Source organism: Rhinolophus sinicus, chromosome 8 (assembly GCF_057876585.1).
Source record: "Rhinolophus sinicus isolate RSI-liver-muscle chromosome 8, RSI-T2T, whole genome shotgun sequence".
NCBI lineage: Eukaryota > Metazoa > Chordata > Mammalia > Chiroptera > Rhinolophidae > Rhinolophus > Rhinolophus sinicus.
In genome coordinates, this window is record NC_142508.1 from 36,424,458 (window position 1) to 36,451,840 (window position 27,383).

Consider the following 27,383-nt stretch of genomic DNA (forward strand, 5'->3'; position numbering starts at 1 on the left):
ATTTGAGTTCTTTCTTTTGCCAATGAGTCAGGAAAGTATGTTATGCAATAAGGAAGAATGTGTGAGTGATTATTTGCAGAAAAAAAAAAAAAAGCCGAGTACTATAGCAGATCGATTTATTTCAAAATAAACATACATCAACATTTAGCAGGAGTACTTTATTCAAAACAGAAACTCAAAATCTGAGGTGTTCCTAAAGATATAAACCACAGGGGAATTTGTAAAGATTTTGGGGATGGGAGTGAGAATTCAATGGGCATTGCCCAATTCATACTTTAAAGGTTCTCATTTGACACATGGGGGATACTATTACTTATTGATTCGTTAATTCACCAACTATTTATTGAGTGTATATCATATACTAGGCATTATTTTACAAATGTGGTATCATGATCCATTAGTGAACAATGCAGAACAAAAATCTTTCCCTCAGATAGCTTACATTCTCATTATGTGAAGGAAACCATACTAAGTACTGTATACAGTTATACTGTTTCACATCAATTAGTTTGACAGTTTGGATAAAATGGCTAAATTCCTTGAAAGTCACAATTTACCAAAACCAACATAAGAAGAAAATCAGACTAGTCCAATAACTATTAAGCTGAACCTGTTATTAAAAGCCTTGCCATAAAGAAAACTCAAGACCCAACTAGCTTCACTGGTGAACTTCTCTAAACATTTATGAAAGACATGACCTCAGAGAATGGATTCAGAGGAATCACTTCCCAGCTATTTTTAGGAGTTTGATGTAATACCTTATACAGACATTAGAGGAAAGTAAAAGAACGACTCATTTTTGCATAAACATAAGTGCAGAAATTCTAAACCAATCTAGTGATATTAATTATAAGTATGTAAAATACATCAGGACCAAGTGTTGTTTATTCTAGGAATGCAAGACTAGTTTAATATTAAAAAAATTATATAGTTTATGATGATGTAAATAAAATGATAAAAATAATATGATCACCTTAATATATGCAGAAAATGTGTTTGCTACAACCCAATAGCATTCTTGATTAAGAAAAGAAGAAAACTCTTAATAAACTAGAAATAGGAAACTTCTGTGGTCAGATGAAAAATAGCTGAAAACAATCTACAGCAAACATCTTATTTAACAGTGAAATACCAGTTTCCCCCTTAATATACTCTCTCATCTAAGATTTACAAATTCCTCATCATCCTGTCTCTTCTCTTCCCTTGTTCTCTTTTCCTACCTCCACTCCCCCCCCCCCCCCAGGGTATAGGCTGAGGTCTTCAAACCAAAACTGACACCAGTATTACCCTATATCCATTTCTCCCCGCCCCAAATCAGGGGGCACCAAAGTATTTTTCATGATGAGTGGCTCAGTATGACCCAAGGAAAGATGAAGCTGGAACTAGGAGCAGGGTAGGAGCAGGCAAAGCTCAAAAATGTCCCCCAACCCCTCACATTTCCTGTAACTCAGCGCCTGTGAAAAATGAAGCAGGTTTGGTTGTTGTGTCACTGGTCTGGGCTGAATCCTCAGTCAGGGCCCTCTCCAGACTCGCAGGCAGGGAGTGGATCAGTCTCTTTCGGAAGTCGCGGCCCATGAAGACATACAGAATTGGGTTGAGGCAGCTGTTGAAGAATGCCAGGGAGCTCATCAGGATCCTCAGGAGGATAATGATGTTGTACTTATCTTCAAGCAATATCTCTTTGAACCAGACTCTGCACAGAAGAATAATTATTTGAAAGGGGAACCAACAAAGGAAGAAGGAAACCATGACAGCAGTGAGGACCCGTAAGGGACGGCTGGAATCCATCATGCCTTTTTTGTGCATCTTGGCAGCTATGAGTCCATAGCAGATAGTGATGATGGACATCGGCATAATGAAGCCAATGATGAACTGGATGATTCCTAAAGTTGCAAATGTGGTGGAGACCATCTCCCAACCCATTTCACTAATGTCACCCCAGAGTTCAGTGTCCAAAGCACAGTATATATTTTTATCTAGCTTTACTGTAGTTATGTAGATGCAAATTGGCAAGGAAAGGGCTAGTGCAAGAATCCAGGGTACGATGATCACTTTTCTAGCCAGACTAACAGTGCGGTGGTTCTGGGCCCAGACTGGATGCAGGACATAAATACAGCGGTCCAGAGCAATGAAAGCAATGAGGAAGACACTTCCAAACAGGTTCATGTCCACCACCGCGTGATAAACCTTGCATAGGAACCAGCCAAAAGGCCATTGTCCTCTTATGGCAATTAAGACCATGGACAATGGTAAAGAAGCGATGAAAGAGAAGTCAGCTATGGCCAGGTTCAGGTAACACAAGGTGGTGACAGTGCGTGCCATCCGGAATCCAGCCACCCAGATCACAAGCCCATTGCCCAGGATGCCGAGCACAAAGGTGATCCCATACACCACTAACAAGTAGATCTCTAAAGCAGTGTATCCAGAAGACTCATGGAGCATCTCTCCAGGTCCATCCAGAGGGTTGGAGAAGTTGGTTTCCATCTTGCCCACACCTGAAACATTTCAACAATGGCCATTTCTCAGCTGTGAAGCCTCCTTACAGCCCTTCTATTCAGGCCCACATCCCTTCCACTATGGCTCCCACTCCTAACAGGATACCCACTCTACGGAGCCTGCAGCCAGTCATGCTGTAAATTTGGCACTCTCTTGAATGTCCCCTTTGGAAAGGATAGATCTCCATGTTCCCATGATTATGAACATGCGTTGCACCTATCAGGCTGATTAGTTAAGCAAGAGGGTTACAAGGCTCCTGTCCACCAGCCGAGTACTGAGTGAGACGTGTAGATCACAGAAAGTTGATGAGTGGCATCTTCAGCCGTGAACAGTGAGGGAAGCACTAGACTCAGAATCAGTAGGGTCACATCTTCTTCCACCCATGACTCAGTGCATAGGTGCTGGCAGGCTCTGCAACCTCTGCCTGCATAGATACTCCCAGACTCCCAGCTCCTGGCCCTTCCCTCTGTGAGAACCCTGGACCTATTGTTTCATTCATCTTCAAGTTAAAGTTTTAGAGTGTATAGTTGAAGAGGATCTTGCACAGTTACTGGTAATGTGTAGTAATGTGTTACATCCTGTGGATTCTGTGCGGGATACAGTCGGTGAAGGGGACCGTATCTCTGCATTCAATCCTCTGTTATTCATTGTCTGTGTTTGATATGGAACTCTTCTCTGCTTGGGATGCAAAGGTTTTCACACATTGTCTAACTTTAGTGTCTATGGCATAAGGAATATGAAAGTACCGTGTTTCCTGGAAATAAGACCTAGCCGGACAATCAGCTCTAATGCGTCTTTTGGAGCAAAAATTAATATAAGAACCAGTCTTATTTTAGTATAATATAAGACCGGGTATAATATAATATAATATAATATAATATAATATAATATAATATAATATAATATACTAGGTCTTATATTAATTTTTGCTCCAAAAGACGCATTAGAGCTGATTGTCTGGCTAGGTCTTATTTTCGGGGAAACAGGATAGTATGTTTAGTTTTATTTGTGGGGGTTCTTATTAGAGATGGTGTTACATTAAGTGGGAATCTAATTATACTCATGGGGATCCACTTTGACATACAGAAAACTCTACACTGTTCATTATTTCTACGTTTCATAAGAATAAATTGATATTCAGAGAAATTCTGAGACTTACCAAAGGTCACTTATATAATACAAGGTAGAAGATGGCTGTCAATTCAGCTGGATCTGAAATCCAATTCATTTCTTCACACTCAACTATGACAAACATTGCTGGTTGTCCACCCAACCAACATTCTTCTCTGCTAACTACACCCCAATTTTGTTGCATTACTCACCCTTCAGGGAAGGTGTTTCTCTCCATCTTTGCAGGCAAATCCTGATAGACTCAGTAGTAGCTGGAATCCCCTTTGCTTTGCACGGGATTCTTTTAGCAGTGGGCACGTGACCAAATCCTGGACACTAACACTCAGGGAAGGTATTCTGGGCAGCTTCTGGACAGGCTTCTGGGATAGACTTCCTTGCTCTTAAGGTTGACAATGCACAGAAATGTAGTGTCTGCCTCTAGACCAGATCGCATCGGTAACTATTGCCTCCAGATTCAACCCAATGTCTGTGTGACCCACTTGGTCATGAGACTTCACCAATAAATTTCCTTATACTGTGGTGTGAACTTTATCAGAAAGGTCCAGGATGGCTGTCAAAATGCACATTCATGAACCCCATTCAAAAATCTCTGCATAATAGCCAGTGTTATTTTCTAGGCCATGAACATTTGCATATCATCTTGGCCTGGTCTATTCTGCCTCCTGAGGAGAAATGCAATTTTCAGCATCTATTCACATTTAATACGTGTAATAATATGGCAATACATCCATATCATCCCTTTCTTACCAAGGGGAAACCCTAGCCCAGGGATTTCAGCAGTGTGTTCACCACCACGCCCAGCCAGCCTATAAGCTCTGAAAACCAGATTGAAATAATTCCAGAGCCACTGCTTTTGCCAGTGTCAAATGCTGCCTTTCATCGGTTCCCCCAAGGTTACCTGGAGATGAGCAGACCCTGGTATGACAATTTGCCTCATTCCCTCCCTTCTTACCTTTCTCCATTTCTCTTTTCTTCCTCTTCACCAGTCACTTTCACTGAGTCTTCTATGGGATATTGTTTACTGTAGTTCAGGGTTTCCTAACCTTGTCACCACTGACATTTGAGACTGGATAATTCTTTGTTGTGGGGGACTGTCCGGAACATTCTAAAATGTTTAGCTGCATCTCTGGCCTCCTTGTGCTAGATCCCAGTAGCAACCCCCTCCAGTTGGAACAACCAAAAGTGTCAAATGCTCCCTGAGGTGGAAATCACTTCCCCATTGAGCATCACAGTTACAATGCAGTGTGCAGGGCACAGCACTTAGGTCAATCTGTATTCTAACCTCATGTGTGACACCTGTCCAATATGAGAGCTGACTCAGTGACAGCTCTTCATATTTCTCGTCTAGCAAATGGGGTGATTTTGTGGTGAGCTTTGGTTTTTAGTGAGGATCAGGTGAGAATACATATGGAAATCTTTTAAGCAGAACCGAGTTTCTTTAACACCTGGGAACTCTGGTGCTCATCAGGTTCTGTGCTGTGTCCTGGGACTCAGTCCTGAACCACACATTGTAGAAGTTCAAGTTCAGGTCAAGAACAATGCTCATAACAATCATAGTTACTACTTATGCACATTTCTTATGGTTAGGAGTTCCTCTATTTTTTTTTTTTTCTTTTAAGGAGGGTATAGCTCACAGTGACCCATGCGGGATCGACCAGGCAACCTTGGTGTTATTAGCACCACGCTGTAACCAACTGAGCTAACCAGCTACCCCAGGATCTCCTCTTTTAACCCTCACCTCAACTCCTGTCATATGGCTCTTGAGGATTGCAAGTGTGAATCTGTGTAAAGCACTGAGCATATTCTGTGACATTGTAAATATGGAATCATGTTAGATATAATTAGTATAACCATTGTACAGATGAGAAAATGAAGACTTAAACTGGTTCCATTAATTATTTAAAGCCCCCAGTTAGAAAGAAATAGAGCCTGTATTTGTGCTCAGGCTGATGGCTTCCACCAGAAATGTACTCAATTTCTCCCACCACATAATTCCTCAACAAGCTTTCTCCACCCACTCAGCATGTTACAAGGCATTCAGAAGATATGATGAGCTCAATAATCTCTAAATTGTTGGTTTAAAATGTTGATACAACAAGGAAGGACAATTGTACAATGATAGGTGGGGAAAGGTCAGTGAGGCAAATTTGTGAAATTATGGGCCCAGCCTAGGGGGCAGTGGAGAGAACCTGTGTGCCCCAGATGGTACTTGGATGGATTATGATGGCTTGTATTTGGTGAGCCCCTTAAAGTTGCCAGTCATAGTACATTTTATCGTCACCAAAGTCAACATCTTGGCTTTTAGATAAGTATCATCACTGTATATTACAAGAGGAAATGTGGCCTTGGGAGGGGAAGTAACTTGTCCAATGTCACAATCGTTAAGCGGTGCAGCTGGATTTATGACCACAGATTCCACATGGACACTCAGCACTTCCTTGTTAGCTTACTCTTATTTCTTCAGCATGTTAGTATTTTTATGTTTGAAATAATTATTTTAGTTCTCCTTTCTCTTCAAGTAACTAACTTTCCAATCCCTGCTCTCAGCTGATGCCCTTACCTCATATTTCAATGCACAAATGGTAACAATTAGTTGTGAACATTTTAGCCTTTTCTCACCAAAACCCTCCAATTAACTGCACCTGTAACAGTGAGTAGAGCATTCTGGTTCACACAGGGAGTCAAGAGTTTTTGTTTATTCCCTCCCCACATTTGCTCTGGATCCCTCGCCCTCTCACCTTCCCATGAATTTCCCTCATACACTATATCTTTTCTTTTTTCGCAACACATACCCAAGATTTTCTATCCACTAGATTATTCTATAACAAAAACATGATCATATCCCTTCCCTCAACAAAATATCCAGCCTCTGCCCGTATCCTTTTCCAGCTTCTGCCCTATTTCTCAAGAAGATGGTTTCAGTGAGGAGAATTCACAGCCAGATTTTAGGAGGCCATGTCTCCTTCTCTTCCTCTCCCCTTTCCTCCTAAACACACTCCAATTGTCTTTGGTCCTGTGTATTCCAAGGACTGTGCTCTCAGTAAGAATGCTTATGGCCTCATGTCCCGACTCCAGTGAGGCCTTCTCAGTTCTTATCCTGATACCTCTGTGACATGGGATCCATTAGACCCCTTCTAATTCTTAAAACTCATTTTTCTTAGGCCTTGAGATGATAAAATGTACACACACCTTCTTGATTATCTTTATAGCTCAATTAGCCTCTTTTCCTCAGTCCTAATTACTAGCTTTTGCTCCTCTAAATTTTGGGATGTTCAAGGGCTTGTACCTACCTTCCTCCATCCTCTAGTTTTTCCATAGGTAATATCATCCAGTCTCATATCTTATAATATTGCAGTGATAACTTGGGATCTACAAATCAACCTTGGCTCTCCCCGGAGCTCTGGCCTGATATAACCAACTGAATCTTGCCATCTCCCCATGGGGATCACATAGACACCCCAAACCTAGCATTGACTGAACCAACCTCTTAATTTTTCCATTCTCCCATATCTGTCACTCTTCCAATAATCTGTGTCTATTTGGAGCTTAAACATGAAGTTGTAAAGCTCTAAATCTAACATTGATCCTTGAAATCCCCTTCCCTGACCACCCAATCCAATGCAAGCCAAGCCAACCGACTGTATCTACAAAGCTACTGAATCCGCACCTGGAGTCATCTTGTGACCACTACCCTTGTCCAAGGCTCTCGTCGGGCTGCTTATTGGCACTAACCTTGCAAGCAGCTTGTTCTTGCTACTGATGCTGTTACCCACCCCCCAATCCATTTTCTAGACAGAAGCCAAATGATCTTTTAAAAACACAAATCATATTATGACATTATTCTGCTCTACATCCTCTAATGGTTTCGAGACTCCTAACCCTCACCCTCACACCTCCACTGTCCTCTCACCCACTGTGATGGACCCACACTGCATTCCTCTGATTCCTGAACATGACAAGTTCATTGCCATGTCAGGCCTTCTGCATCCTCTATTCCTTCTACATACTATTCTCTTTCTTTCCAATCTTCCTGTATCTGGCTTTTTTCTCAATATTCATATCTGAGCTTAGATATTACATCGTCAGAGAGGTCCGACCTGATCCACAGTGTTAAGCAGCTACCCCAGGTACAGCCTATCTCATCACAGACTGTTCTTGTTTACTTTTCCTTTCATTTATTTTTTTATTCCAAATACCCTCCACATTAGAATATATGCTCCATGATACTACCAAGTTCTTCTAATTGGGGTATCTCTAGAGTAACATTGTCTAATAGAACCATAAATGAGAGCCTCAGATGTGACTTACAATTTTTAAAAGTAAAATAAATTAATTTTAATAATATATTAATTATTAATAATATATTTTATCTTACTCAACATACCAAAAAGAATATTATCTGAGCACATAACCATTCTAAGAATTATCAATGAGATATTTTTCATTCTTTTCTCATACTAAGTCTTTGAATATACTAACTGTATTTTATACTACAGTACATCTCAGGCCAGATTAGCAAGAGTTCAATAACCATAAGTGGCAGGGTATTCTATACTGAACAGTCCAGCTCAAGAGGTATCTGCCACACAGTAGATGTTTAAACAATCATTTTGAAATTGTCAGGCTTCCAACTTACCACCAGCTGAGATCCTTTTCCTGTGGCCAGTTCCTCGCTTCTAGTGGAGTGACTCTGGCTGGAAGGGCTTCAGCAGATGCTTTATGAAGGACAAGGGGCGGGACAATGGATCTTGACTCAGTCATGTGACAGAAACTCAGAGTTTCTGTCAATATCCAGAAAGCACCCTGGATAGGTTGTCAGTATACTGTACTTAGAAACACTGTCTGAATATTCCCCTAACCTCCCACCTGTGAGACAGATTGGAGTTCAGTCCTCTAAATATCAGGGATTAAGGCATCTGTGTGTCCAGGCTCTTTCTCCTTCAGTGATTCAGGAAAATGGAAGAAACAATTATTGAGGTGGGAAGAAATAGAGGCAAGCAATAAAAACAGAGATGATGGTTAAATAAAAACTTGTTTCTCTACTCACACAACACTTCTGACACCAAATGTGTGGGTTTGTTCTACACCAAGAAATTCTCCAATTCTCTGTGAACCTGAACTGAGCATTCTACAGTTCAATTCAATTCTGACACTATCTATCCGGAGCCAACATCATATGCCACAAGTTAAAGGGCTCAGTGCCACAGGGCTGCTCCCACTTGAGTTGCCCCATGAGAGTTTCCGTTTACCACTGATACTTCTGACTGACTAGCTATAAATCAGGGGTTTGCCTGACCCTTTCCTCAGATTTCATAATTTGCTAGATTGGCTCACAGAACTCAGGAGTGCAATTTCCATCTGTTTACCTGTTTATTATAAAGGATACAGCTCAAGAACAGCTAAATCAAAGAGATGCATAGGGTAAGGTATGGGGGGATGTGTGCACACAGCTTCCATGCCCTCTATGGGGGCATCACCCTCCCAACACCTTGATGTGTTCACCATCCTAGAAGCTCATCAAATATCATTATTCAAGAACTTAATCTCCAGGCTCTCTCCCACCTCCCCTCCCCAGAGATTGGTGTGAGAATCTGTAAGTTCCAAAGTTTTAATCACTTGGTCCCACTGAGGCTATCTAGGAGCCCACCCTAACTCACCTCATTAACAAAAACCCTGGTGTGATCAAAAGGGGCTTCTTATGAATTAAAAAAAGGACACTTCTGTCAGGATATTGTAAGGGTTTTAGGAGTCATTTGCCAAGAGCAATGGACAAAGACCAAATATATTTCTTTTTATACCACAGTGGTGCTAAAAGAAACAGTAACCAGAAACACAGAGAGGTAAGGGATGTATATGAGGGAGGACCCAACACCATCACCAAGATTAATCCCCTAACCTTCTGCTCCTGAAGGAGATAATTTGTGGGTCTGAGGAAATGGGCCCGTTCTGAGGTTTTGAGCATCATCAGAATGTTTTACAGAGTTGTTCTCAAACCCAATGGATACTACCCTGGAGAAAAGTGCACAGTGAGAAAACAAGAGTTTAAGAGGAAGAGATAAAGACGATTTTGTTTTGTTTTGTTTTTCCCAAATCACTGTATAATTGGATGTATTCAGGTACTGTGTTTCCCCGAAAATAAGACCTAGCTGGATCATCAGCTCTAATGTGTCTTTTGGAGCAAAAATTAATATAAGACCCGGTCTTATTTTAATATAAGACTGGATCTATAATATAATATAATATGATATGATATAATATATTATAATATATTTTAATATGTTTTAATATGATATTTTATATATATTATATTTTAGTATAATGTAAGACTGGGTATAATATAATATAATACTGGGTCTTATATAATATAATAAATATAATATAATACCAGGTCTTATATTAATTTTTGCTCCAAAAGACACATTAGAGCTGATGGACTGGCTAGGTCTTATTTTTGGAGAAACATGGTATGAGTTATAGAAAACATGTGAATCACTTCAACCATGAAGAAATTTATTATTTAAAAAACATTGGAAGTAGGTACATTCTGAGTCTGAATACGAATTGAGTTTAATTTAATTCTTCTAGTCCAGCATCCTATTGGTTTTCTTCCTGGGGCTCCTTGAACATGACCACAAGATGGCTGCCATTGTTCCAGACATCACATCCACATAACCTCCCAAGCCAGAAGGAAGAGGATGGGCAGAAAATTTAACAGAGGAGGAAAATCTCTTCTAGAGTCTCTACAGGACCTCCTTACCTTTTATTGGTAGAATTGAGTGACATAACCATCTCTTGACTAATCCCTGGCAATTTTTCAAAAATTTGGTTGACCCAATTGGCTTAGGATGAAGACACATTGCCACCTGAATAAAATGGTGTTCACTTTTCAAAGGACAAGGGGTGGTAGGAATTGTATAGGTATTGCCTCCAAAGAGGTGCTACCTTGCTGGCTCCTGGGGATACAGAGATTATTTTTCAGTCATGAGCTCTACCCTGGAGAAGCTGACCAGGTGGATCTCTGGAGAAGTTAGAGAGTGAAGTGCTTAGCCACAGTAGAGTGGGGATATATGTGGAGATAGAGAGATGCCTTGGTCATTATGGGATCCCCCAAAAGGAACAGCTAATTCAGACTGACAGGGTCTAGGGTCACTTCCTGGAGGAGGTAATATCTAGACTGACTCTTAGAGGCTCAGGCAAAAAGAGAGAGAAAATTGAATTCCAAGCAGAGGTGAGTGAAAGTGCATAGGAAAGGGCCAAGAAACCGGTTACATTTGATTATTGGAGCACAGATGGTGAGGCAGAGAACAATAAGTGATGAGTCCATAGGAAGTGGCAGTGGACATCTCTTAGAAGATTGTGAATGCTACAGGGAATTGAAACTTCCTTTAGGAAAATGAAAAGCCATTTAACCTGAGGGTTGAGGGTGGGAGATGAGGGTAAAGGGGATCAAATATATGGTGATGGAAGGAGAACTGACTCTGAGTGGTGAACACACAATGGGATTTATAGATGATGTAATACAGAATTGTACACCTGAAATCTATGTAATTTGACTAACAATTGTCACCCCAATAAATTTAAAAAAAAAAAAGAAAGAAAAAAGAAAAGCCATTTAAGCAGGAAAGGGACTTGTCAAGTGTATGAGCATGCGCCAGGAAAAAAAGTCCTAGAGTCCTGCAAAGGGATGGATTTGAGAATGTCCCAAATTGGAGGCAGAGATCTTAGAGTGGAGGATGTTGCAAGAGATCAAGGTGAAGCTGTTGAAGACCTACTCAGGTCAAGGATAGTGTAATGGAGAGGATGTGTGTTTTGGGGAGAGATTGCCCAGACTTAGCAGACTGACCTTGGAGACTGCATGGCTATGGGGATTAAGGAAGAAGGAGGACTCTTTATGAACCCCACACTTCTTTATTGGGGTTCCAGTTACTATTGCTACATAATAATCCACCCCGAAACATAGTTATGTAAAACAACTATGTAGGGGAAAACCCAGTTCTTCCCTACTGTGCGCTTCTTCCAACATGTGTTTATTTTTACATAGAGCACTACTTCTGGTTACCAAATTTGTGGAGTTTTTTTCCCACGACAACAAGGAAGTCTCCCATGCCTGCTGGGTGTCCTACAATTTAACACAATACTGACACCATCTACATGGAGATATTATCAGATCTCACAGGTTAATGGCTCAGTCACACAAGACTCTACACACACATACACACACACACACACACACCAAGATGCTAATCACAAGTCCAGGTTGTCACTTGTGCTTCTGACCAACTGGCTACAAATCAAAGGTTCCAACAATCCCCTCCATAAGTTTGATTAATTTGCTAGAATGGCTCACAGATCTCAGGAAAACACTTATATTTACCAGTTTATTAAAGGAGATGAAAATACAGATGACAGGCAGATGAAAAGATACATAGGGTGAGGTCTCGGAGTGTCCTGAGTGCAGGAGCTTCTGTCCCCATGGAGTTATGGTGCATCACCCATCTGGTGTGGATGTTTTCACCCACTTGGAAGCTCCCTTGACTGTGTACGAGGTCTGACAAATAAGTTCATGAACTTGTTGCAACAATGTTACTGACCTTTTTTAATATCAGAGGGATTATTCATTATGAATTTGTACCAACTGGACAAAGAGTTAACCAGATTTACTATTTGGAAGTGCTGAAAAGGCTGCGTGAAAAAGATGACCTGAACTTTTCGCCAACAATTCATGGCTCTTGCATCACAACAATGCACCAGCTCACACAGCACTGTCTGTGAGGGTGTTTTTAGCCAGTAAACAAAGAATTGTATTCGAACACCCTCCCTACTCACCTGATCTGGCCCCCAATGATTTTTTTCTTTACCTGAAGATAAAGGAAATATTGAAAGGAAGAGATTTTGATGACATTCAGGACATCAAGGGTAATACAACAATAGCTCTGATGGCCATTCCAGAAAAAGAGTTGCAAAATTGCTTTGAAGGGTAGACTAGGTGTTGACATTAGTGCCTAGCTTCCCAAGGGGAGTACTTCAAAGGTGAACGTAGTGATATTCAACAACGAGGTATGTAGCACTTTTTCTAGGATGAGTTCATGAACTTAATTGTCTGATCTCGAACTATTGGGATTTTATGGAGACTTCCTCATGTTGGCATGATCCATTATTAACTCCCACCTGGAGGTGAATTCAGTAGTGGGCCTCTTTGTTCTTGCCTGTCTGCTGTGCAGGGAGTCCTTTGTGGAGTTATTGTTGTTCTATTAGTTGTAAATTCCAGGGGAGCTTTACAGAGGCTCACCTCACGCCGCCATTTTGATGACCTCCGATCCATTATTAACTCCATTTCCAACCCAAATCCTATCTCTAGAGAAGTGGGGTATGGGGGGCTAGCTGAAAATCCTACGCTTCTAATCATGCTGTGTGTTCTTTTTTTGTGTGTGACTAGTCCCCATCCAGGAGCCCATTCAGAGTCATCTCAATAGAACAAAATGCTCCTAGTGCTCTCATCACTTAGGAAATCACAAGGGTTTCAGGAGCTCTGTGTCATGAACTGGGGGCAGAGACCAATACACATACATATGTGTGTGTTTATTATATCTCAACAAATATTTTATTGTGCTCATGAGTTATATGGGTTGGGAATTAGACTAAGATACAGAAGAGATATTTGTTTCTGCCCAAACACTCCAAGGTTTGGGGGTGGCTTGAAGGCTGGAGACTGGAATCATCTGGAGGCTCCTTTGTTCACATGTATGATACCTGGGTTGGAATGACTCAAACATTGATCTAGCCTGGGACTGGAGGATCTACACAAGGCCTCTCCAGCATGGCGGCCTTGGGGTAATCAGATTTCTTGCACGATGATGGCTGCCTTCCTCCAAAATGGTTGTTCCAAGAGAACAAGTAGAAGCTTCATGGTTTTTTCTGACCTCGCCTCGGTAGTCATGTAGTGTCATTTCTACCACATTCTATTGCTAGTCCCAATCCCACCCAGATTCAAGGAGAGAGAGTATAATCCTTACCTTTCAGTGGGAGAAGTGTCAACAAATTTTGTGACCATTTTCTTTAAAGTCACCACATGAGGGTCATTTAATGGATTTGAGGTCCATCATTAAGATGGACTCCCATGAGGAGAAGCAGAATATGTTTGCTTAAGCTGCCATAATAACATACCAGTGACTGGATGTCTTAAACAACAGAAATTATTTCTCACAGTTCTGAAGGCTAGAAGTTCAAGATCAAGGTGTTGTCAGGGTTGTTTCTTTCTGAGGCCTCTCTTCTTGACTTGCAGATGGCTGTCTTCTTCCTGTGTCCTCACATCATTGGCCCTCTGTGTGTGTCTGTGTCCTAATCTCCTCTTCTTATAAGGACCCCAGTCAGATTAGATCGGGGCCCATTCTAATGACCTCATTTTACCTTGGTCACCCCCTTAAAGGCCCCATCTCCAAATACAGTCATATTCTGAGGTACCGGGGGGGAGGACATCAACATATGAATTTTAGAGAGACGCAATTCATTCCAAAACACAGTTATAGGAGAAGGTGATGAGATCAAATTCTGGAGATGAGCATGAAGGGACAGAGGAATTCAAGATAACATGTCTAGAATTCAAGAGCAAGGTCTGAGCTGGAGGCAGGGACTTGGGGTTTGTTAACTGAAGTGTGGTTGGAACGTAAAGCATGGGTAGGTTCACCCAGAGAGCATGTAAAACAGGACGTGAAGTGATTTTTTTTTTCTGATTACTATCATATGGATAACATTTACTGCCTGAGAATCCATACTAAGTGCTTTGCATCAAATATTGTATTTCTTCTGTTCAGAAAGTCCTCTGTAAATATTATTATTCTCAGTTCATAGATGAAGTGACTGAGGCTCAGTGAAGTTAAGTCAGGGGTTAAATCCACCTGTATTTGTGTAGCCTGTGAGTCAGCAATGGTTTTTACATTTTGTAACAGCTGAAGAAAAGCAAAGGAAGAATAAACTGTGACAAATAAAAATTATATAAAATCAAACTGCAGTGTCCTTACATAAAGTTTTATTGGCATACAGCCGTGCTCATCACTTCTGTATTGTCTATGGCTGTATGTGTGTTGTAACAGCACAGCTAAAGAGTTGTGATGGAGACCCTGTAAAATGGGCCTGTAAAATGTAAAATATTTAGTATCTGGCTTTTTACAGAAAACATTTGCTGACCCTTAGGTTAAATGTCTTTAATGAACTGGTCAAGGGTAGACCTGGGTTTCCAGCCCAGGCAATCTGGCTTCACTGTCTCAGGCACTATAATTTACTGAAAGACATGGCTGTTCACAGACGCCATTTCAGACATCAGCTATCATCAGAGTCAGGCATTTTCACAGCACAGGCCAGAATTTGCCCTATGTCAATTCCCATGTCATTTCCCCTTTGGCCTTACCCAGTTTAGGCAGAGGGGCCACTCCAGAATGGGAGTTCACTTGAGAGTTTTCTTCTTTTCTTCATCCTAGTCATATTGCCAATGTCCATTTTTGCAAATCCTGGTTAACTGTCAGCCATTTGGTAGGAAAGAACAAAACCTGCTTATACTTCCATAAAGATGGTTTATGGGAAACACTCAAGGGAAGGATGTGCTTGAGCTTTAGGAAGAACACCGAGACTTTCCTAAAGACCTGGAAATCTGACTGGTAGTTACTCTCTGTGGAGTCCCATGTCTCTTGTTTTTTTTCTCAGCATCTGGGCCCTTCTCCTGTATGCATTGAAGTGCCCTCTGCCATATTCTTTATTTTAATTATTTGGCTTCCTTTTGACTCTTGGTCACATCCACACTTGTTACCCTTCCTCCCTTGAGAGCCTTCTAAAATTTGTCTTTTATGTATGACCCCAAATAAATTTTTATAAAATACAAATCTAAACATATCTCATTTCTGATTAAAAAATCTTCAGTGATTCCCCATTTCATCCACATCCTCCTGGATTGGGATACTGTTGTGTGACGGCAGGAGTTATGGCAGCTATCTTGCAGCCATGAGAAAGAAATCCACCATATTGGGGATGATAAAGTGGAAGGATTAAAATAAAAGTAGTTCTTGATGATATTATTCAGACAGAACCTAACCTAGCACTATCCATAACCAAAATTCTTGCAAACCATGAACACTGTCTTGGTTTAAGCCATTGTTAGGTGTAATTGTAAGTTATAAATTACTTATAATTGAAGACATCTTAATTGATACAAGGCCTTGGGAATAATGCTTTTAATATGACTGTCCTTACCTCTGTCTCTGTCATCCTGTAATTCCCTATATCACTCTTATACCTTTGGCTAATACTTAAAATTTCAATAAGACTGCCATCTCTTTTGGCTAGAAGCCTACCAATGAGCTTCCACAGGAGCAGAGGATTACGGGACTAACCTTGGCAGTGGTGGGTGGATGTGGAGTGCTCTTTTCCAACTGTCTCAGCTTCTCTGCCTCCTATCTGGGAGCTCTGTCTGTGTTTCTAGTTCCTGTCTCTGTCACCATCATCTCTGCCTCTCATTGCTTACCTCTGATTCTTCTCACCTCAGTACTTACTCCTTTGTTTATTCTGATTCATTGAGAGAAGCATACTGGGCACCTAGATTATTTGACCCTTGGTGTTGAGAGGGTTGAACTTATTTTGTTTTTATTTATTTTTCCATTACAGTTGACATTCAATATTATTTTACATTAGTTTCAGGTGTACAGTATAGTGATTAGACATTTATATAATTTATGAAGTGATTTCCCCCATAAGCCTAGTACCCACCTGGCACCATACATAGTTATTACAACATTATTGGCTATATTCCCTAAGCTGTACTTTACATCCTCAAAACTATTTTGTAACCACCCATTTGTATTTCTTAAACTCTTCCCCTTTTTCACCCTCCAACTTCCCTCCCATCTGGCAACCACCAGTTTGTTCTCTATAGCTATTTTCATTTTGTTTGTTCATTTATTTTGTTCTTTAGATTCTACATATAAGTGAAATCATATGGTATTTGTCTTTCTCTGTCTGACTTATCTCACTTAGCATAATACCCTCTAGGTCCATCCATGTTATTGCAAATGGTAAGATTTCATTCTTTTTTTAAGGCTGAGAAATATTCCATTGTATATATGTACCACTTCTTCTTTATCCATTTGTTTATTGATGGGCACTTAGGTTACTTCCATATCTTGGCTATTGTAAATAGTGCTGCAATGAACATAGAGGGGCATATATCTTTTTGAATTGATGTTTTGGATTTCTTCAGATAAATACCCAGAAGAGGAATTGCTGGGTTATCAGGTAGTTCTGTTTTTAATTTTTTTGAGGAACCTGTATACTGTTTTTTGTAATGGCTTTACCAATTTGCAGCTGAGAGTGTTGAACTTCTGCATCCCACAGAGGACTGAGGTTGCAGAAAACAGTCAGGCACTTGAGTTTCTGAAAGGGACCAGTCTACTCCCTAAATGCTGTTAAAACAAGTGCCATGTTGGTGTATCAGGACCACTAAGAAGCACAAGGAGCCCTGGTTTCCTGTTACACAATTGGTTTCAGTTAAATTGCCCGTTCCCTGGTCCTGTTTGTGTATCTTCTGCTAAGACCATTAGAGCTAGAGTCACTCTCTTCAGGAGACCAGGACTTAGAACTGGCCAGAGCAAGGGCCACAGTTTGTAGAGAGTCCAGGTGACACATGTGTCTCGGGGGTGGGGTGGGGATCTTGACAAGGCACACTCAGATTGGTGGGGACAAAAGACTCTTTAGAGAGAGTTATAGAGAAATGCGAGGTGAAGAAATGAATACAGCAAACATACACATCTTTCAAGATGTTTTGCTGTGAAGGAGGGCCAAGGAATTGGTCAGAAACTAAGAACGATGTGGAGTTGAAGGACACACTTTTTTTTCCTAAAGATAAGAAGTTCTAGACCATATTGGGGTGCTGATGAGAACGATGAAGTAGAGAGAACGTATTGATGCTGCAGGAGAGAGAAGGGATAAGTGAAGAAGGAGGGTTCTTGAGAAAACAATGGGGCGGGATTCAGAGAACAAGCAGAGCATCTTGGGCAAGGGTACTTGTTTTCTGGTCATGGAGGTAAAGACAGAGGGCAGCGGTGCAGGAGGGGGCAGGAGTGTGGATTTGGTGGAGTATGAGGCAAGGGCATTAGCTGCAAATGGGGATGAGAGAGGAAGCTCAGAGCTTTCAGGACAGAGCAGAAGGGCCAAAATAGTGAGTATGGATCATGGGGAAACGAAGGTAATCAGGAAGCAGTAGCCTCCCAGAGCAGGGATGCATCTCCACATGAAGAGACTGGTCCTGGATGTTACATGGGCCCCATCAACAGGACTCAGCTCAGCCCCATTCAAATCACAACCTTAAACCATAGACCAGTCACTGGCCCTCTCAAGGCCCAAGTATCTTCTGTCACTGGTGATGATGATGTTTAGCCAATTTTCAGCGTGTTGAGCTCAGAGGCAAGAAAGGTGAGGCTTCTGTATAGTGACTGCCCCGTAGAACGGACTCAATGAATGGCAACCACCATGATTTGTATGAGTTGCAGATCATAGGTTTTCCCCCTCACATTCAGGCCTTGGCAGTCACAATTATCCAGTTTTCCTTTCTGGCATGTCCCCTCCTATCATTGTAGAATCTTCCTCATTCATTGCATTAACCTTTTCAAATGATTGCCTTAGAGATTCTTGGGGACAAACTTTCCCTAGGGTATCTCTGTGCTTAGATGGGGGTGGAAAAACATCTATAAATTATTTCTCAGACTGTAGAGCATCAAAGTTCAACAGAAATACGAGCTATATATGTAACTTTAAATTGTCTGGTAGGCACTTTGAAAAAGTACGCAGAATTATAATCTCAAGATCCATCCATGTACACAGAGAAAATAGAGAACCATATGATTTCACTGATATGTGGTATATAAAGCTGAAAACAAAAAGAAAAACAAAACAAGAAAAGCAAATGAAGAAACAAAACTCATAGACACCGACAATAGTTTAGTGGTTACCAGAGGGGAAAGGGGAAGGGAGTGGTAGATGAGGGTAAAAGGGATCAAATATATGGTGATGGAAGGACTGACTCTGGGTGGTGAACACACAATGAGATGTATAGATGATGTGTTACAGAATTTTACACATGAAATCTATGTAACTTTACTAACAATTGTCACCCCGACAAACTTAAAAAAAAAAGTAAGAAGAAACAGATGAAATTAATTTTTATAAAATATTTTACTTAATCTTACATAGCCAAATTATCAGCATTTCAACATGTATTCAATATAAAAATTATCAACGAGATAGTTCACATTATTTTTTTTATTGTGAGTCTTCAAAATCTGATGGGTGCTTTACTGTTACAGTCGATATCAAATAAGACTAGCCACATTTCAAGGGCTCAAAAAATGCAGTGAGTGCCTATGATATTAGACAGCTTAACTGTAGAGGCAGAGTATGGCAGGGCAGGGGCAGAAGGAGACCTCTGTGGTATTTGACAAACCTGAGCTTTGGGGTGACTTTAAGCAATTAACTTAAATTTCCTCATCTGCAAACTAATTGTGAAACCCTAACATTATTCAGTACATGCTGTGTGTCAATCACTGGCCCATGCTTTAAGGTATTAACCTATTTTACCCTCACAACAAACATTTGAAGAAGGTTGATGCAAGGTTTAGAAGGGAAGGTAAGCTCTTGGCGAGAGCCTGGCATGTATTTCGAGAACCCAACCTAACTAAATCTCATCTGGAGCACATATTTGGACTGTTGTTACTATCACTTTCTTCACCAGGGATAGAGCTCACCCAGTGGAATGCCTGTTTTCTTTACATGCCTTTTACCCAGTATTTGTAGATGTTTTTCCTACACCCGTCCAACCACAGAAACACCCTGAGGACTGACTGCTTGTTTGGCCTCATGAATCTCTAAGGCAATCATTTGAAAAAGGTTGATGCAATGAATAAGGACCATTCTGCAGTGACAGGAGGACACACACCAGGCAGGAAGATGGAGAAGAGCTCCCCATCTATCTGGCCAAGATAACCACAGAGACAAGAGTGGAAATGGGATCTCCTGCTCTGACTTCCTCTAGCACAGAATCCACAAGCTGTAATAATACTTGGTTACACACTGTTATCACTCACTGATCCATTTTGCCTATCTTTGAGAAACTAACCAAATAGTAAGCCTGACTTCTCACAACTGCAGATGATAAGGGGCTTTCATGCCCTGAAAGAGAGGGGGGCAGAGTCTGAGATGGAGAAGTAAGTCTTGTCGCCCTCAGTCAGAGTCTTGGGAGACTCAGCCTCCTTCTCCTTCTTTGCTTTTTAAAAGTTGTAGTAAAATACACATAACATAGGATTTACCATTTTAACCATGTGAGTACATAATTCAGTGGCATTAATTACATTCGCATGGTTGTGCAACCATCACCACCATCCATCTCCAGAACTTTTTGACCACTCCAAACAGAAACTCTGTACCCATCAAGCAATAATTTTCCATTCCCCAGCCCCTGGCAACCATGAATCTGCTTTCTGTCTCTGTGAGTTTGCCTATTCTGGACATTTAATTTAAATGAAATCATACAATATGTGACCTTTCGTGTGTGGCTTCTTTCACTTTTCAAGTTTCACCTGCACTGTGGCATGTATCAGTGTTTCCTTCCTCTTAATGGCTGAATAATATTCCATTGTATGGATGGAGCACATTTTGTTTCTCCATTAATCCATTGATGGACATTCTGGCTATTGCGAAGAATTCTACTATGAACATCTCTATGTGCAAGTTTTTGTTGGCGTGCCTGTTTTCTCTACACACTTTTCGTCCAATATTTTTTCTCAGAGGGCAAGAAACTTATCTTCTTTAGCCAAGTAATGTGCCTGGTAGGTGGCTTTCATGTTAGCAATTGTAGAAGTAGCTGTGATACTGTGATTTATAATAAAGAGTGTATATTTGATCTTCATCTTGGTTCCTGACACAGAGCTCCTAAAACACTTTGATTGCCTATGATGAGAGTGCTAAAGGTGTCCTTTGTTACATTAATGAGATGACTTTTGGAAAAAAACCTAAGGATGGGGCTGGTCACCAGAGCAACCGACCCTGTGATTAGAGGGTTGGAACTTTCAGTGCCCACCCTGGACCTCTGAGGAGACAACAGGGGCTGGAGACTGAGTTCAATCTCCAATGGCCAATGATTTAATCAATCCTGCCTATGTAATGAAGCCTCCATAATATCCAAAAGGATGGAGTTGAGAGAGCTTCCAGGTTGGGGAACCAGAACGCTTCCATGTGCCACTGTGCTGGGCCCCCAACTCCCCAGGTACAGAAGCTCCTTCGTTCAGGACCTCACCCTACGTAACTCTTAATGTGGCTGTTGATTCATATTCTTTAATGTCCTTTGTATAAACTGGTAGTCTAGTGAGTAAATGTGTCTCCTGAGTTCTGTGAGCCGTTCTGGCTAATTAATCGAACCTAAAGAGGGTGTGGTGGGAACCTCTGATTTATAGCCGGTTGGTCAGAAGTAAGGTAGCAATCTGGACTCGTGATTAGCATCTGTAGTGGACAGAGGGCAGCCTTGTGGGACTGAGCCCTTCACCTGTGGAATCTGATGCTGTCTCCGGGTAGATCGTGTCAGAATTGAGTTAAGTTGTAGGACACCCAGATGGTGTGGGAGAATTGCTTGGTGTGGGGGAAAAACACACACACGCTAGAATTAGTGTCAGAACTGGACCATTGCACTCCCCACTTTCCTCCTCATTGGCTGCACCCTTTTCCATGGCAGCCATTCATCCAGCCCAGAGTCTAAATCTCCAGTGGAAGAACTTGGAGGAAGTAGATTCTAAATTTAATTTAATTTTAATCCATTTAAATCTAAATAGCTGCATGTGGCCAGTGGCTAGGGGTTTGGCCGGAGTAGCTCTAGTGTGACCGAGGGCTTTCTTCGCTCCTCTCCCCACTACACTGAGCTGACTAAGGCTGTTCTTCCTCCAGTTTGCCTTTGTGTTCTGGCCACAGAGCCTGACACACGCAGGCCCCAGGAAATATGAAGAAACGGAACCTCATGCTCTCGAGTTTGTCTTTGTATTCCCAGTTTTCTCTCTGCTTTTGACAAATGTGTGTGTGAGATAGCCATTGGCATTTTATGATAACTTTTAAAACCTCAAAGAGACCTGTATGTCCTTGGCCCCGGAGATCACAAATCAACTCCAATGTGCAGAGGGTCAAGGACAGTGAGAGCTTGGCAGTGAGTATCAGGACAGACCCCCGTTCCTGTTACTCAAGCAGCCCCAGGTCTACAGTCCCCGCTTATCCGCAGGGGATACCTTCTGAGACCCCCAGTAGATGCCTGAAACTGAGGATGGTACTGAACCTTATATATAGTATGTGTTTTTCCTATTCATACATACCTTTGATAAAGTTTAATTTATAAATCAGGCACAGTAAGAGATTACCAATAACTAATAATAAAACAGATCAAATATAACAATGTGCTGTAACAAAAGTTATGTGGATGACTTTGGGGCCATTGTTAAGTAAAATAAGGGTTCCTTGAACACAAGTGACAGTCAATCTAATAACTGAGCTGGCTACTGAGTGACTAACGGGCAGACAGTGTATATAGTAAGGAGATACTGCACAGAGGGATGGTTCTAACGCCGGTGGGATGGGGCAGGACGGCATGCATGAGATTTTATGAAGCTGTTCAGAATTGCGGAACTTAAAACTTATCAATTGTTTATTTCTGGAATTTTCCATTTAATATTTTCAGACCTAAGTTGACCTTGGGTAACTGAAACCACAGAAAAGGAAACTGCAGATAAGGGGGAAACTACTGTACTTACCCTTCTCATCCCTCAGCTCTGTTGCTTTGGAAATCACTGAAACTTGGGAAGCTTTGCCCAGGTCAGGACATAGATGCGTGAAGGGTAGAAAACTGGGGCCCTCAGTTCTTGAGTGACTGAGTAAGTGGGAGTGCTGGGGACCCAGACTCCTGGCACGGAGGACCTCATCTCTTTGAGCCTCTGTCTTCTCACTTATAAAATGGGTCTAGTAACAATCCGTCCTTTAGAGCATTGTCTGCACAATGAAAAGAGACAGAGGAGATACACACAGTGAAATGCTACTCTACAGGAAGGAGAATGAGTGAATCATAACATGCACAACTCTGGAGGAATCTCCTGGACATAACGTTGTGTGAAAGAAGACAGGTGCAAAAGATGCACTTGTGATTCCATTTACAGGATGTGTGAAAGCAGGGGAGTACCCTGTGCTGACTGGAGTTAGGACAGTGCTTATCTCGTGTGTGTGTGTGTGTGTGTGTGTGTGTGTGTGTGTGTGTGTGTGTGTGACTGGAAGGGGTAGCTGGGGATTTCCTGCTTCTTGATCTGGGTGCTGGTTACACAAGTGTGTTAACCTTATAAACATTTGTTGATGGGACATTTATGATACGTGCAATGTTTTGTGTGTATATTATACTTCAGTAAGAATTTTACTGAGAGAGAAAGGAGGGAGTAAGAGAGAAAGGAAAAAGGGAGGGAAAAGGAGTGGGGGAGAGAGAGAGAGAGGGAGAGGGAATCAAAGGAGGGAGGGAGGATGGAGGGAGGGATAAAGGAAGAGAGAAAGGAGGGAGAGAAGGACAGAGAAGAGAGGAAGTGAGGGGAGAGCGTACCTTCCTGACACAGAGGAGGTAAAAGGTCAGTTTCATAATTTTCTGCAGCTGAGGCGGGTGAGTTGACATGGGGCTCAGTAGGGACAGTGAAAAATCTTTCCTTTTCCTTCCTCACCAGCAACCCCATCCACACATCTGGAGACACAGAGGGGAGGCTGGGAGAAACACCAGCACTGCAGACAGAAATGGCTGGGTTCCCAGGACCACAGTCAGTGACCTGAGACAGAGAGACTGCCACTGACAAATTTCCCTCTACCATCAATATTATTTCCATGGGCTGGAGACGGCCTCGGCCCCCCAGACTCAGAGTCGCCGGAGACAATGATTTCTGCGGCTCTGATATGGTGGCGGCCCCACGCCTGCCCCCCTTCCCCCTGGCAGCAGCACCAGTGATGTGTTGAGCTGGCTCGTACCAGCTCACAAGGAGACAGTTGTTAAAATTTCAGGAATTTTATGAGCCATTAAGAGAAGTAATCATATAAAATTGCAATTAAATAAGTGATATCAAAAACAAAGGCAAGAATTTCTTAAAATGTATCACTGCCTAATGACTTAGCTACATTTTGATGAACAAATGAAGTTCCCACCTACATCTTCTTTATCTCACTTGTGTCTCTGTTGTTAACAAACAAAACTACCAGTGAACATTCATGTTGGTACCACACTTGTTCACCAATGACATGAACTGAATTGGATAATAATCAAGCATTTATTTTCAGTCTGATTTTTATGGCATTACTGATGGTGACAGAATTATAAAAATTGGTACTGGATTTTGTGAGAAATAGCAAGTTGCCTTGAAACTCTTGTGTGGAATTTACACTAAAGGGTATCGCATATTGTAGCATTATTTGTAAACTGTGTGCTACATATTCTTTATAACCAGTAAAATTTATCGTAAGCATATGTATTTATATACAGACTTTTTTTTCCTAGGGAGAGCTGGTTGTTAAACATTTCCCAGCATCCCACAGTGTGGCACCACACGTGCTTACGTTCTGTAAGAGCCCTGTTCACATCCCGGCTCTGTCACTACTGGTGTGACCTTAGACAAGTCACTTCCCTTTTTAAAGCCTCAGTTTTCTTTAACACGACAGCTATAATAACTGTCTGAGGAGCTCTCTTGGTGAGAGACAATTGCATACGCAGTGGGTGGCCCTGGGCCTATGTGTCTCACAGCCGCCATCACTGGTGTGGCTATTTCCACCTGCTGGAGACAGGCCTGTTCTCCCTCTGCTTTCTGTGTCCTCTGATGCAGACTACAGTGACATGGCTCTTCCTGATAGATCTGCGCTCTGCTGTCCCCACAGTCTTCCTTCCTCATTGCGTCTCCCTTTGGCAATCAATAGCTCAGGGAGTCATTCAGCAGACTTCCCTTTGAAAGCCTTGGACCTTGGTTCTCAAACTTTACAGAATCATCTGGGCATCTGTTCAAGTCATTTCCCGGGCGCTGAGCTCACTCAGTCCATATATATGGCAGTGGGCCCAGTAATGTATATTTTTAGCCAATGCACCCAGGTGACTGGGAGGCTCCCGTGCCCACACACCAGTCTGAAGAACACTTGGCTGTGATGACAAGAGCAGGGGGTGGAGCCCGCTTCTGGATGTATGTCCTTGGGCACCTTCCTTCATTTCTCTGAGCCCCAGTTTTGGCATTTGGAAAAAGGAATTCATCACAGGGATCAGGGAACATCGGCCAGGATTGCTCTTCTCACCTCACTGCGTTGATGGGCATTGTGGTTTGAGCACGGGACTGCGGGTAACTGCAGCACTGGTCACAGGAGGGGCCTCCAGGCTTCTGCTCCTCTGACTTCCTCTGTATGGAGCCCGCAAAGTGCCCCCTCCATGACACAGTATGCTGTACACTGTCTGCTACTCAAACTTTCCTGGGCTCCCCTAAATGGCCCGGTGTGGGAGGGTCTTTTCACCTCACCCTTTTGAAACAAGGAAGCTGGGGCCCAGGGATCCAGTGGGTGGCCAGCACAGCTCGTGTGGGGCGGGCCCTCCTTGCCGGCTGGTGGAGGGGAAGCTACACCAGGGTGGGAAGGTGGCTTGCCTGGGGCCTCCAGCCTTGGAATCCAGGAGCATCCGACTGGAGAGCTCGGCCCCTCCCAATCCCCCCGGCTCACTCTCCAGACCGGAGCTGAGGTAACCAAGGTAGGTGAAAGGTTCCCCTGTTGCCACCTGAGTCAGTCATGGACACACTCAGCTGCTGCTACTTCAAGAACAGCTAACACTCACCTCAAATTCCAGTGTGCCAGGCAGATGCTCTCTCCGTGTGTGAAGGGTTCCCTGTGAGGCACAGTTGGTGACAGTCCCATTTCACAGATGAGGGACGAGAGGCTCAGGGGAATGACCCAGCTCCTTTCCAAGAACACACCAGCTCCTCCCGGAGCATACGCTGTCCCTCCGGTGCCCAAACTTGCATCCTTCTGACTCAGCCTGGAGGCAGAGGCAGACCCAGAACTTCAGGAAGGGAGTAGGAGAGGCACAGAGCCCACGCATGTGTGCAAGAGAAGCCTGGATCTGAAACATTTTCTGTCAGAGCTCAGAAGGTGATGGCCTCAAGAGTCCAGCGGCCAGGCCTCCTCTTAGGCACACAGGAGTGCAGATCCCGGGTGCCTCCTCCTTCAGACCTGGGGGTCCAGACCCCCAGCCCCTCCTCCCTCAGACCTGGGGGTCCAGGCCCCCAGCCCCTCCTCCCTCAGACCTGGGAGTCCAGGCCCCCAGCCCTCCTCAGTTACTTTACCGGGCTCTGTTGTCCCCTTCCTGCATCAGGATGTCCAGGAAACTGCTCTTTCCAGACCTCATTTTCCCCCTCTGGAAAGTGCTTCCGTGGGAGAGGATGAGCTGCAGAACGAGGAAGTCTCCCTCCGTTTCTGGCTCTTTCTGTCTCTGTTCTCGGGAAAGGGCAGGAGCCATGGAGGAAGTCGAGTGGAGGCATCTTCAGCTAATTGGGACAGGGCTATGGCAGACAGCGTCCTCCACGCCTCCTCCTGGCCCAGAGGTCCCACAGCTTCCTCCAGGGGGAGGTTGGGTGTACCATCACTATTGCTTCCCTCCTTCCCAGGATTTTGGCAGAATCCTGGAGGCCTAGGTGTTTTCCAGAGCGTGGGTGAGTGGGAAGAACAGCCAGTGTAACTCCAGCCCATTCAGGACTCCGCTGAGAGCACTGGGAGCCAAGTCTGTGAGTTCCTGGAAATCCAGGGCCATCTGTTTCCAGATTTAGGATCTTTGCTGATCCGGGAAGCCTTGCCCAGGGTCCCAGCTCCCTGGGAGCTCCTCACCCTATCTCTCTCAGAACTGGCCATTCTGAGGGGTGGACATCAAGCTGCTGGGTGTGGGGGGGTCCCAGCTGTTGGGCACTCTCTCTCCCACTCCTCTGCCTTCCTCCCTATCCCTCTGCCCTCTTCCCCATCCTGCGCCCTCCTCCCTCCTTCCTCCCTCTTCTCTCTCCCCCCCCCTTTGTCTTTCCGCTCTCTGGCTACCATTCTGACTCTCCATTCTGACCGCTCTCATTCATTCAACACACACGCATTGAGCACCTACTGTGTACCTGGCCTCAGTCCAGACCCTGAGGAAATAGTCATGAACAAAACAGGCAGAGACAGCTGCCTGGGGAAAGCTTGCATCCTGACAAAGGAGAACATATTATACCAAAAAAAGATAATAAATGGGCAAATTGTACTTTATGTAGGAAGGAGATAAATGCTATGGGGGAAAAAGAAAAAAGAAAAGGGTATAAGGGATTAGGAGTCCATGATGGGGCAGGTTTCCATATTAAATAGGTGCACAGTTGAGCTGGCCCCCTTCCTCCCCTATTTCCTTCCCCCCTCCCCTGCTCCCTCCTCTGTCTCTCAGTATCTAGATTCTCCCAAAGCACTTCCGTGTCACCAGGACAGCTTGCAGAGAAGTCATTTGCCTGGACTTAAGCATTTAAGAAGACGCAAACTTCCTCAAGGTACTTCCCCAGGTCTATTGCTCTCCCTAGTTCTCCCAGAGGCAAGTAATCATAAGACAGTAAGTCCCTGAAATGAGGCAGATATAGTCAGCACAGCTCCAGAGAAAGTTTGAGTCCTCCCGCCATGTCTGCCACCCATCTTCCTGT

The 27,383-nt window shown here is 43.0% G+C and overlaps 1 protein-coding gene across 1 annotated transcript; it reads right to left on the reverse strand.

The window, feature by feature from the left end:
* Positions 1 to 99: 99 nt before the first annotated feature.
* On the reverse strand, positions 100 to 26,616 carry LOC148757531 (N-formyl peptide receptor 2-like). The gene is made up of 5 exons (XM_088800599.1): positions 26,025 to 26,616; positions 25,517 to 25,717; positions 22,449 to 22,683; positions 8,264 to 8,342; positions 100 to 2,495 (listed from the first exon to the last, which is right to left on the reverse strand). The coding sequence occupies exon 5, from the start codon at positions 2,482 to 2,484 to the stop codon at positions 1,432 to 1,434; it is 1,053 nt and encodes a 350-aa protein (XP_088656725.1). The 5' UTR covers positions 2,485 to 2,495; positions 8,264 to 8,342; positions 22,449 to 22,683; positions 25,517 to 25,717; positions 26,025 to 26,616; the 3' UTR covers positions 100 to 1,431.
* Between the last annotated feature and the right edge of the window lie 767 nt (positions 26,617 to 27,383).